The following is a 12,685-nucleotide window of genomic DNA, read 5'->3' as shown; positions in this document are numbered from 1 at the left end:
TACAGATTTAAATATTTACTATAGAGCTTTGCATAATTGACAAAGTAAAGGATTAACTGTCCTACAAAATTTGATGATTCTATTTTAAGGAAATTTTAGGCTTTAGAACATAAGGTATTGGTTAGGAGATATTATAAATATTTTATGAAAAATATGACTAAGAATTTTAAAACTGTGTTAAAAGCAACAGGGAGAAATTCTTATGGGGTGAAGGGTGCTCACATGATAGAAGAAAGTGGAAGGGTAGAGAAGGCACCAAAAAAAAAAAAAAAATGAATTTCTAGGCAGAGAGCAGGACTCCCAGCAGCAAGCGAAGACTAGGCCACAGTGGTGCCCAATTTAGCACAAACCCAGCTACTTTCTTAATTTCTTCCCCAACCAAAGTTTTCACTCTTGTCTTTTGATGGGTTTTCTGGTTTTGCAACAGAGATAAACTAAAACACCAGGATTGCTTTCTGCCAATTCATTTCGTAACCAATCTACTAGAATCACAGTCTGTGAATTGTGAAACTGTGTGTAGGTACAGATTTTTTTCAAATGGTCCTAAACTGTATTTGGGAACTATATGCTCCACAAGATTGAGAATTATCAAGATTTTCTTTTTTCTTCATGCTATCTTAAAATTTGGTTTTACTCTTCCCTATTGCGTGCCGCTTCTGTGAAAGGCTTTTAAAGCTGGCCACGTTTGCTAGTTTACTTGAGATGGGATTTTTCTTTCATTGTGTCCTTCCCTTTCTTGGCCTGGCCCATGTGTTGCAGGGAAGCCCAGGCTCCCCAGGCGTCACAGGACCCAGTGGGAAACCAGGAAAACCCGGAGACCACGGCAGACCTGTAAGTGGACAGATTGTGTGTCAAGAGGCCTTTCCCTGTGGCTATAAATAACGAGGATGCTACAAGGCTTTGGCCTATTCATGTTATCTCTGTCATAATGGGTTTAAAGCATTTGTTGAAACTATACTAAAACCCATGGATTTCACTTGGTACCAGTTCTAAAATTTTTCTCTCTAAGTTATAACATTTGGGGATGAAAATTGTGGTCATAGGGTTTCTTTAAAAGGAGAATGGGATCTTGAGCCAAGACATATTTTTGCACTGTATAAACACTCAAAGCTGGGTCAGCAGAATGATTCTTTTATTTAGGAATGGTATGCTGCTTAAGATAGAAAAATACATGATGGTGGTTCTCAGCGCCTCCATCCCGTCCAGAGTTTTGCAGATGTTAACCCTTCATGAAGTCATCCAGCCATGCATTCACTCATTTCTCTCTCACTGAGGATGCTAGAACAGTAGTCCCAGGATTAAAAGGATTTTTCTAATCCACTACTTTACTTTTTTATACGGCCCTGCTCCAATTTATATACAGTTTATCTTTCTTTCAGTCAGATGGTTTGATTAAAATAATAGTTACGATGGCATTATGCCGATCTGGTATTTTCAAGTTAGTCCCTCCAAAACTGAATTTGAAGTTCCTAAAATCACAAATCCAGAAGTATTTGTAATGACTGTTGAGCATCATCTTCTTCTTTACAACCTTTTTCTTCTTTGTATATATGAATTGTGAAAATATTTTCAACAGTTTATTTGTCTCAATTGAATTCTAAAAGATAAAAATTTATGTCAAAGATAATGAAGTCCAACTATTAGCAATGACACAAGTCCATCAGGGCTATTCTCTGGACAGAAATCTTTTTTTTAAAAGTATTGTCCAAATTATATAAACCCCAACTTAAAAACTGTTTAATGTCAAAGAAACTTAGGGTAGAATCTTTATGTGACAGAGCCTGCCTTCCATGTTTACATAAAATTAAGCAAGCAGCATAAAGATGAAAGGACTCCTGATATACTTTACAATCTGTGTGTACCCTAGCACATGAATTTATTACTCTCTTTTCCTCAATGAATCATAGCAGAAACTTCACAAGAGCAGTTAAAAGCACATGGAACTTTTCTACCCATTCAGAATTCTATTTCATTTGACTATGACTGAAATGGAGTTTCACATAAGAATCTACCTGATGTAATTGATGGCTGGAGCTAGACACCTAAAAGAAACTTCTGCTCCCTTTACTTGAAATGTGATCTCTAGATACTGGCAATAAAGATGATTCTTACAAATCATATATACTAGAACAATCTCAGAGTGGCAGTAAATTAAAAAACACACGCGCACACACACACCAGGAACAATCTCAAAGTAGCAGTAAATGTAGGATAAAAAATTCCTTGAAATTTACAGAAGGCTCCAAACTAAGTCATAATAGTGTTTCCATAAGAGTCTAATATTTTTGGCAAAGGGAGCACCAAACTCTGGTTTCTTATAATTTGGTAACATTTATTTGGACCTTACCTACCCTCTTTTTTCCCTTTATTTTCCTCATCCTTCTAAGGTGGCAAATTGCTCCTTCTTTTCTTCTCTTTTCTGACGTACCTTTAATTTCTTAAACTACAACTAGCAGATGGGTGTATAAAGGTCTGAGCAAAGAGCTTGGCTCAATCACTGTTAGCTCATGTCATTAGCTATGGTCACCAGTTGGTATCTTCTTGCTAACTTGTAACACATGATGTTGTACAGAGGGTACTTTAAGGAACTGCTTGTGGAATATTTGTAGTCATTCACTCAACACCTGGTTAGTGCTTAAATGTGTTAGCCTGTGTTCCAGGGTCTGGGGATACAACAAAGTTTGTGTAAACAAGACAAAGTCCTGGCCTTCATGGAGATTCTTCTAGTGGGGGATACAGACCAAAAATGTGTAACTAAACAATATCGTTTCTGGTGGTGTTGAGTGATACGAAGAAAAAGGGAAAAGAGTAAGGGGTCAGGGAGTAATTGTGATAATGAGAAGGTGGCTATTTTAGATATAGTAGTCAGGGAGCCCCTTTGAGGAGGTGACTCTGTTGTGACGTGAGGGAGGAAGCTGTTTGAAGATCTGTGGGAAGGAGATTCCAGGTACAAACAAAAGCCCCGAGTGAGGAATGAGTCTGGCAAGTGACAGAACAGCAGAGAGGCCTGCATACCCTAGATGAAGGGCGTTGAAGGGGAGAGGGATAACAGGCAAGGTCGGAGAGCTGGGCAAGGTGATCATGTGGACCATCTAGCTGATGATACGGAATTCTTATTTTGTGCTAAGTGTGATGGGAAACCCTTAGAGGCAAAGGAGTGACATAATCTTATTTCCCTTTTAAAAATATCACCCTGGCTTCTGTGTGGAAAATAGACTCTATAGGGGCAAAATGGGAAAACAGGAAGGCCAGTGGAGAAGATATTGGAGTTGTTCAGGCAAAATTCTTGGAGGCTGTAAGAAGTGGTTTGGTGTGGGGTATTATCTGAGCATCAGGTTTGTCAATGGTTTGGATGCTCCTTCCATGATAGCAGTTGGCAGCCTAGAAACACATTATGGAAAGACGAAAACGTCTTGCACTTTAGAAAACTTTTTAAAGATCCTCTGGCCAGTGAGAGGCTTGGCAGAGTAGGGACAAATATTCTGTGGCTGTGTTTCAATTTGGGACCACCATTTGGATTGAGTTATTTAGTAAGAGAGACACATGGTTCCTTTTATACTCAATGTACACACACACACAATAATTGGAAGAAGTTAGAGATATATATTGAGTTAGGAAATTGACCAAGAGCCCACTGGTTCTTACTAGAACTGAACCTGGATTAACTTCATGGACCATCTAAAACAAGAAGCTGAGCTATGCAGTCATGGTGTAAAGGAAAGTATAATGGTACCAAGGGCAATTTCTCATCCATATTTTAGTTCCAGGCTTATACCATGAACAGCATCATGAATGTATGCAGAATACATAACTTCTAAATCTGTGATCATAAAATTCACATCTCAGCACTAATTTGGAGGATATGTTTTTCTGAGAGAGACAGACAGAGAGACAGTGAAAGAAAGATTCCTTTTTACAGACAGGCAAATGCGAGTAATGTGGATAAAAATATGCTGTGTCATTTTGCTAATCTGTTAGAAAGCAGACCTTGCTGTCTTTCATCATGTGCCTTCATGAATCATTTTAGATCATGTTTGTCAGTTTCTAATCTATGAAATTCCTGTATTTCAGGGTCCATCTGGATTGAAAGGAGAGAAAGGCGATAGAGTATGTATTTCTTAAAATTTGATTTACGTTTATTTTGTGTGTTAAACATTGAAGTCTGAAACTATAGAAATAATATGCTAATGATTCTCATTGATTTAATTAACAAGGGAGACATTGCTTCCCAGAACATGATGCGAGCAGTTGCAAGACAAGTCTGTGAACAATTGATAAGTGGTAAAACTTCTTTTATTTTTATTTATTTATTTATTTATTTATTTATTTATTTATTTTTTATTTTTTAAAATTTTTTTTAAAGATTTTTTTTATTTATTTATTTGAGAGAGAGAATGAGATAGAGAGAACATGAGAGCGGGGAGGGTCAGAGGGAGAAGCAGACTCCCTGCCGAACAGGGAGCCCGATGCGGGACTCGATCCCGGGACTCCAGGATCATGACCTGAGCTGAAGGCAGTTGCTTAACCAACTGAGCCACCCAGGCGCCCCTTCTTTTATTTTGAATGTATGAATGGTTTTTAAGTTTATTGCAGGAAAATGCAGAGTTTGAGTCATAAAGTTTCTAAGATACATGTTTCAATTTCATTTTGATGATCTTGTATTTTTATTCATTCTCAGTTTTGGATCTGGTTAGATAAAACTAGTGATATTTTAATGACTGTGTCATTAACATAAAATAAGAACCCAAGGTAAAATAATAACTTGTTATCCTATACTTAATCTGATGCAAAATCATTGAAAGGGCTTTTCAATTTCCTTATTAGGATTTTCAGTGATCTTCATCTGGGTATATGTAGAAGCAGCAAATGTTGGATTTTTAAAGTTTTAAACTCTAAGTTATTCTATGACTTTAAGGAAGGAGGCCCATCAAGATTAATTTGATCATAGAAAGTACATTTTGGTGGGGACGTTTTTATTTGCCTCCTTATTTTTTTCAGACTCTTTCTTCTTATCCTATGAAGTCTACCAAGTAATAAAGTTCAGTGCCCACAAACCGAGTATGGCCTTAAACTCAAGGTTCCCTATTTCAGAAGTCTTAACAGTGTTTCTTCAAGTGTGATCCTGAGGAACACCTGCATTAGAATCACCTTGTTAAAAATGAGGGTTCCTGGGCCACACCCCAAACATAGCCAATCCCTGTCTTTGGAGATGAGGCCCAGAAATCTGTATTTTTCAAAGGATCCCACAGGTGGTTCTAATTGGTACTACAGCCTGATTATCATTCTTAGTTAGGTACACACAAAAATCGTATACTTTCTTAATTTGAGAAAGGTTCTCTTTTGAGTGACATCATCTGGCAAAACATAAGGCTTTATATCAGAGCCATATTAAACGTTTACAACTCTTTTATGGTTGATAGTAATGCTGTGGCTTACTGGTCAGTATTTTGTGGAGACAGTTGTTTATCAGGGATCATTTTATCCTGGATGGCTGGAGTGTTTTATTTTTAGGCTTCTAATTAGAATGTGTCCTAGAGGGGGAGGGATAGAGATGGATTGCACTAGGCACTAAGAGAAAAGAGTTTCACCATCTCATCCCTTCCCTACTGGGTTTCTTACTAACAAGTCTTCTTTCTGTTTGTAGGTCAGATGAGCAGATTCAATCAGATGCTGAATCAGATTCCAAATGACTATCACTCCAATCGCAACCAACCAGGCCCACCGGGTCCCCCAGGCCCCCCTGGCAGCGCAGGGGCCAGAGGAGAACCAGGACCTGGTGGGCGACCAGGCTTCCCTGGCACACCAGGGATGCAGGGACCCCCGGGTGAACGAGGTGGGTTTCTCTGGCTGCTACGCAGGGATAAAGAAAGTTTGCAAGTGTGGGATCTGGGTCAGGTTGAAAAGCACGTGGAAGACTGAACTTGGCAACTGCTTTAACTGTTCTTGTTTGGACAGCCCCAGAAGAGCTGTGTGTCCATGAACCTGTCTTTTCATTCAGGCAGCCCCAGGCCATCGAGATCTGTATCAAAGAACACAGGAAGATTTTGTCAGGAGATCTCAGTAAAGATAATGCTATATTCTGATGGTTGTTGTCATTGTTGATGGGAGAAACTGTATTTTGGCAAACTGGGACGCTAAAATCTGATTAATTATTGTGACTGGCAGGAGTTGGGCACCAACTGAATGTACTTAAGCAGCCCTACAGTTTTAGATCCAAATTCTTTTGGTTCCTTTATTCAGGGCCTGGCACTGGCCTTACGTGTTTGTTTGGCTTTAATTTCATGGTAGATAAGTGTCATTGAAGGAAAAGAAGAAAAACAGGATTATTTGATTCCAGATGTTTCAGGACTCTGGGTGTTCGCTTTGGTCAAAGCAGCAGCTAATATTCTGGAGAAGACTTAGATACTTCGGTAATTCTGACGGTTTGGTTGTTGTGCAACGGGGCTACCAAAGATAAGATACCTTTAAGATGTTTCTCAATGAGTTGTAACTATTTGTTCAAGATTCCTGTTCTAAATTACTGTTTCTAAAAAGAATATATTTGACATGTTTGTTTTCTTCAAATAATTTTTCCCCTGACTTGTAGCCAGATTTGTTTCTTTGCCATGAATCTGGAATTACCCAAATGTCTAGAAAGAATTTGGCTTCAAGAGTGAACTTCTGTGAAAAATTAGGTTCTGCTTTCACTAGAACAAGTGAATTACTTGAATTAAGCATTATCAGTTAAGATGAAAACTATGTGTTTCCCGATAATTTTCTCGTTGTGCTTTCTCTTTTTGTCCTTGCTTAGGGTTGCCGGGAGAGAAAGGTGAAAGGGGTATTGGGTCTGCAGGACCTCGAGGGCTGCCTGGCCCCCCAGGTACGTTTGCCCGGACATCAAATAAGTAAGCAGCAGAAACACTGGGAGAGCATACAACCCCGAGATTCACCATCTAATCCTCTGAGCTTCAGGCAGACCTGCCACCACGAATATATTTTAGCAAGAAGTTCAGCTTGTATAACCTTCTCACTTTTATGTTCTCTTTGTTCAAAAAACTATTTGACTGTGTTCCATTAAGCATTTACTATAACTTTAATATAAGAGGGTAAGAGTTTTAGTGACACAGAGGGTTTCTGTTTTCGTTTTATGGAATTCCTATTTGTTTTGTTTGGCCACATAGCCTTTAAGGATGGTGTTATTTCCTGTTTCTTCTCGTATTCTTGAAGATGGTGCTAGCAGACCGAGAAAATAATATTCTCACTAAAAAGCCTGACACATTGCAAGATTTCATTCACAGTTTCTTTATTGATGTTTTGGAAAGAAATAATAGTCGTCTCGTTGTTTTATGCATTTCATTTCCTAAACTGAAAATGGATTTTTGTTTTTCTTCATTGTAAGGTCCACGAGACCCTTGTAACCAAGGTCAGCCCTAGTGGTTAAATCTTTACATTTATGTTAACCATAAATAAGTATAACTTGATCCAGAAATAACATCCCTTTGCATAGTCTGGAAGTGTGAAGCAGGCGCTCCCATGTTTTCCTGGTAGTCTGATGTGGCTAATATAGCCATTTTCTTCAGAGAGTTTTATCTCTGTAAGAGTGGGAGCCATTTGGGGAACTCATTGATATCTTTAGTTTGGCTTAATTCTTGGTAAGTCAGTTTTCTTTGGATAAAATCATTAAAGTAGTTCTATCTCTGTCATTAACTCTCGATGGATCACTGGTAAGAAAGTTCCACACTTTAGTTCATACTGGTGATCTCTTAAGGAAATATTTTTTTTTCTGTACCCTAGTGCATCATCTAGTCTTGAAAATTGTTGATTGCCTCAGGAGATGTATTTAACAAAAGGAGAAATCTTTGTTTTAACCCCATACTAGGTCCACAAGGGGAATCCAGAACGGGTCCACCAGGGTCCACAGGATCAAGAGGTCCCCCTGGCCCCCCGGGTCGTCCTGGAAACTCAGGTATCCAAGGCCCCCCAGGTCCTCCTGGATACTGTGACTCGTCCCAGTGTGCCAGCATCCCATACAATGGGCAAGGCTATCCAGGTATGTTGTTGCCCGTGTAGGAACCCAAATTCACCTGAATTAAGAACGTTTATGGGAATCAAGTTCCCTAGGATTGAAGGAAGGTTGATTTGGGGATTTCTTGAAGATATCAACTCTTTCAGTTACGTGTTTTGATTATGTAGTAACATTGTTTTCTCTCAAAGCGTAAAACATTACTTCATTGTTAGGAGTTAAATAATTATTTGCTTTTCCTTCCTGTATTTCTACATTTGCCAAATCACATTGTAAACCTCTCCTTAATTTCTTTTGGAAGTTCAGAGAATGCAATCAAATGACTTTTTTTTTTTTTTTAAACCTAAAGATTGGGAACAGGGATTTGTTGAATATAATTGTAGAATGTCAAGAGTACATACAAAAAATTGTTTTGAGAATCTAATATTTAGGCAAACTACTTGATAACATGGTGCAGACAACTGAAAATAATTCACTGTCTCACACTGTCCATAGTATTAACGGTCGTAAAATCTGGGACTTGATTTTTTCAAAGAATTGTAGGGCATATCTAGTGTTTGACCATTATTGAGGCCAGGTCTCTTATACCTGCTTTTGGGGATGTGGGGACAGGGGAGATACGTTGATCTGGGAATAAGAAACTCATGCTGTGGTCAGTGGTGACCTTTTCATCAGCGCACCCTCAAGCATCTTGCAAGTTTTAAAAATGATACTGCTGTTTGATATGGTTGGCTACTAGCAAATAGTGCATGAGTAGTTGAATATCTAAATATCTATATATCTATATATTTATGTGCATACTTATATATGACCAAAAGTAATAATGAATTTTAATGCCAATTTCTTATGCAACTCGTTCACAAAATTATAATTTACTTCTTTATAAGATAAATTTTAATTACCTCTACCTTATGGTATGTATGAATAACTGGAAATATATGGATATATATATATATATTTTAACCATTACATACTTAGATGGATGTGTATATATATTTTTTGCATAGTAATTCAACTTTTAAAAACTATCATCTTTGACCTGTTTCAGGTTCCGGCTAACAAATTTTCTAAGTCGCCAGTGCTGCTTACAGTTTGAATACATGAAAATCCTGTTTCTGAGATGTTTGCGCACGTGCTTATTAGGAAATGAGTCTGTATGGAAATTTCACCACAGATATGGTTAAAGAAGCGGGTGGACATCATAAAGGAGGGTGGAGACTCTTTATACTAACTTGAATGAGACAAAAGCAGTGGTGTTAGTTTATAAGCCTGATGCATTTCAGTAATAATGTAGAAAAATATTATTAAAAAAAAAGTGCAAACCCACAACCATGAGGAGCCTCAGTCGTGAAAGAGGCGCATAATAAAACTACTAACCAGCGGAGGTCATGCCATTTTGAGAAAAACAATTAACCTGGTTAAAGAGAAATGTCTTATGTAAATAATAAACTAATTGTGGCTTGTAAATGATTTGTATGTGATCCTGTCCACTAAAATCACTTAACAATTCTACAGTAAGCTTCTGCATCAAAGCCTGCTGCTTGCTCTGTGCCGGAATAACACCGAATGGAATCTCCTCATCTCTTGCTTGTTAGCGATGTGTCTGATTCAGGGCATGTGTCTTATTATTCTTATTTTTTGTACATGTACTCTCATTTGGGTTTTGTAATTGCAAGTTTCAAACCAAAGTTTTACAATCACTTTTTTTTTTTGCTTCCTGTTTCGCTGTAGTCACTGGGGTTCCTTTACCCACCGAACTGTAACTCAGTCTGTGGGAGAGACAGCCACAGAAAATGTCCTGTACTGTATATTACCTGGTGATAGTTGAATTTCACCTCCACAGTTCAGTTTCTAGGAGCCAATAACCCTTCCCTTTATCTCCTCATCTTTCCAAATTGTTCTCTGAATTGAGGAGTTTGAACTCATGAACAGTGGCTTGGGGATTCGCGAAAATCCTACCTAGGTTTCTGCTTTTACATTCTTTGGCGCAGCCTCTGACCGTTCCCAGGTACTTGTGCAATGATTGTATGTGCTGCTGGATCCTTGAAGGTTAAAAAAAAAAAAGTGCCATTTTTATTATTTGATCATCACCAAATTCTCTCTGCAAATGGACGTAATCAGAACATTGTAACTTATCTATTTATAGTGATGAGATTAAGACTGGAGTGCCATCACCTCGGGTGATGATTTAGCTTTTGCTGTGTGTGTGCCTTCCAAATCATGCCATAACTGTAATGTTGAATCGGACAGAGCCGTACGTGCCCGAGGGCGGGGCCTACCTGCCCGAGCGCGAGCCCTTCATCGTGCCGGTGGAGCCCGAGCGGACAGCCGATGAGTACGAGGACTACGGCGCCGATGAGCCTGGCGACGAGCAGCCTCCCCACGGGCGCTGGCGGCGCGCCCTGCCCCGCAGTCCGGGGCAGTGAACCTGAGACCGCGCGCGCAGCGCTGCCACGCTGGGGGGAGGTGTTGGGATTTTCATTGACAGGTCAGACAGCCGTGTACGTCTTATCTGCGATGTTTCTTCCGGCGTTGCTTCATCCAAGAGTATGCTTTCTGACTGTAGAGAACCTTGTTTCTGCAGGAAACCTAGCTCGCTGCACGCAGTCTTGTAGACATTTTTGCCTTTGCCCTTGAAATGCTTGCAAAATACTTTGCTCGCAAAAGCTGCAAGGAGAGAACGTGCCTTGTGCCTTTAGTTAGCACAAAAGGCAGCCTCAGTGAAACTCCTAGGTTAAGCAGTAAGTCCTGGAACCCAGGACGACTGTATATTTCGAGAGGGCAGTTCATCTTTTCCAGTACTTGTTTGCAATTCAGTTACACCACGATTCAAGTAATTCCCCTCCTCAAACGGAAAAGGAGGAAAAAAACCCAACTCCATTGCAATTATTTATCTTCCTCTTCTATCTTCTGTTATATGTTAGGGCATAGAATGCTCTTATACATCTCCTTTAACAACCACAAACTTTAAGCCATGTAGCTGAAATTATTGTATCAACTGGATACAGTTCCATATTGCCTTAAACCTCCTTGTTTTAGACACACTAACATTTATGCCAAATTGCAGATTATTCTGCAAAGATGGAATTGCATGTTTGTGTTGTATATTTAGTATGAACTTTTTTTTTCCAGAACATAATGTTTCTTAGTTATCAAAAGCAGTTGGAAAATGTTTGCAAGACTATGAATATAGAATTGCTGCTTTTATATTTTAACTGCAGATTGTGAATTTCACTGCCTTATATTATTTATTTCTGAAACAAAAGAGGCATTTTTCAATAAAACTACTGAAAATTTGACATGGTATGTTTTTTCTTTGAATGGCCTTTTGGAGTGTTCAGGCGGTTGTCACAACAAACAAGTTTATATCCTTGGATATGGTTACAAATCTTGCTAATACTATTAAATTATGCTAAATAACTTTAGATTTTTAATGATACAGTGAAGTCATAGAGAATGTTGAGAGCCTTAAAAAGCTCAGCAGATTCCAAAGGCTTTATTGGGAATCTAGAGGATGTGTGGGTTGGTGGAAAAACAACGAGGTATCCTAGGAGACCACAAACAACCAACTAATCTTTAACAACCCACATGATTTTGATTTAATCACCTTCCTATACCATATTTTACCCAATAACATGTTTAATGCAAAAAGGAAAATTCCTTAATGGAAATTTTTACATTTAGTTTTAAAAATTTTCTAAATGTAAAAATTTCCTTTTGCACTTTGGTGAATTCAGTAACTTCATTCTAAATAGCAAAGAAAACAATGTAAATGCTGGTTTGAAAGAAACATCAATCGAAGGAGAGAGGTAGTGATAAAAAATTTGCTTCAGAGTAAAACATCTGAGTTAAATACTTCCCGGAGATCAAGATCAAAAGGAAACGACAATAAATGAATGCATTGTGTTCAGGAGGTTTCCAGCAGATAGTGCTAAAGTCATAGCATTCACCTGTAATTCCCCAGTACCTACATTTAAAAAAATTTTTTTGTTATTATGTTCAATTAGCCAGCATATAGTACATCATTAGTTTTTGATGTAGTGTTCAACGATTCATTAGTTGCGTATAACACCCAGTGCTCATCACCACACATGCTCTCCTTAATACCCATCACCCAGTTACCCCACACCCCCCTCCCTTCTGTAACTTACATTTTTAAAGTTAGAAGAGGCCACTGAGACCATCCCAGTTCAATTTTTTGCTTTATGGAGAAGGAAACAAACTCAGCTAATTAGTATCAGAACAAGACTAAGACTCTAGGTCTCGTGGTTCTTAACCCAGTTTTATTACGAAGTACTCCCCACTCTCCCCTCCTGGGAACACGTACTCTCCGGGCAGGAGCTTTCAACCCTTACAGTTCTATGAATTTATTCTGATTAATTTTCTGATTCACTTGCGTTTCTGATGCTTCTTAATAAAGAACCTTTGTATCAGGAGACTGAAGACAGGTTCAGTTCCTTGTCACTGACCCAGCTGAGTACCAAGACCACATGAGTTTGGGGCACAAAGGAATTCCATCTTCTCTCACTGGCTCGATGTGGGTTTGATTTTTTTTTTTTTTAAGATTTTATTTATTTATTTGACACAGAGAGAGACACAGCGAGAGAGGGAACACAAGCAGGGGGAGTGGGAGAGGGAGAAGCAAGCTTCCCGTGCAGCAGGGAGCCCGATGCGGGGCTCGAC

General features: G+C 38.8%; 1 protein-coding gene across 3 annotated transcripts in view; it reads left to right on the top strand.

Annotated features, from left to right (window-relative positions):
• The window catches only part of COL12A1 (collagen type XII alpha 1 chain), a 119,036-nt gene extending 107,735 nt beyond the window's left edge, over window positions 1–11,301 (top strand). For 2 of the 3 annotated variants that reach the window (XM_064597777.1, XM_064597776.1), the window contains 7 exons: window positions 760–831; window positions 4,072–4,107; window positions 4,215–4,281; window positions 5,645–5,833; window positions 6,791–6,859; window positions 7,859–8,029; window positions 10,253–11,301. In XM_064597777.1, the coding sequence (XP_064453847.1) occupies window positions 760–831; window positions 4,072–4,107; window positions 4,215–4,281; window positions 5,645–5,833; window positions 6,791–6,859; window positions 7,859–8,029; window positions 10,253–10,428 (780 nt within the window). In that variant the 3' untranslated portion in view covers window positions 10,429–11,301. Of the gene's footprint in view, window positions 1–759; window positions 832–4,071; window positions 4,108–4,214; window positions 4,282–5,644; window positions 5,834–6,790; window positions 6,860–7,858; window positions 8,030–9,050 lie in introns of all 3 variants that reach the window. The other variant, XM_064597779.1, reaches the window with a different exon arrangement.
• Window positions 11,302–12,685: the final 1,384 nt, after the last annotated feature.

The sequence above is a fragment of the Mirounga angustirostris genome, unplaced genomic scaffold, assembly GCF_029215605.1.
Source record: "Mirounga angustirostris isolate CCGP_5_RB_7025 unplaced genomic scaffold, mMirAng1.0.hap1 SCAF_8, whole genome shotgun sequence".
Lineage (NCBI taxonomy): Eukaryota > Metazoa > Chordata > Mammalia > Carnivora > Phocidae > Mirounga > Mirounga angustirostris.
Note: the sequence above shows the minus strand (reverse complement) of the source record. Positions and strands in the feature narration are given on the sequence as shown.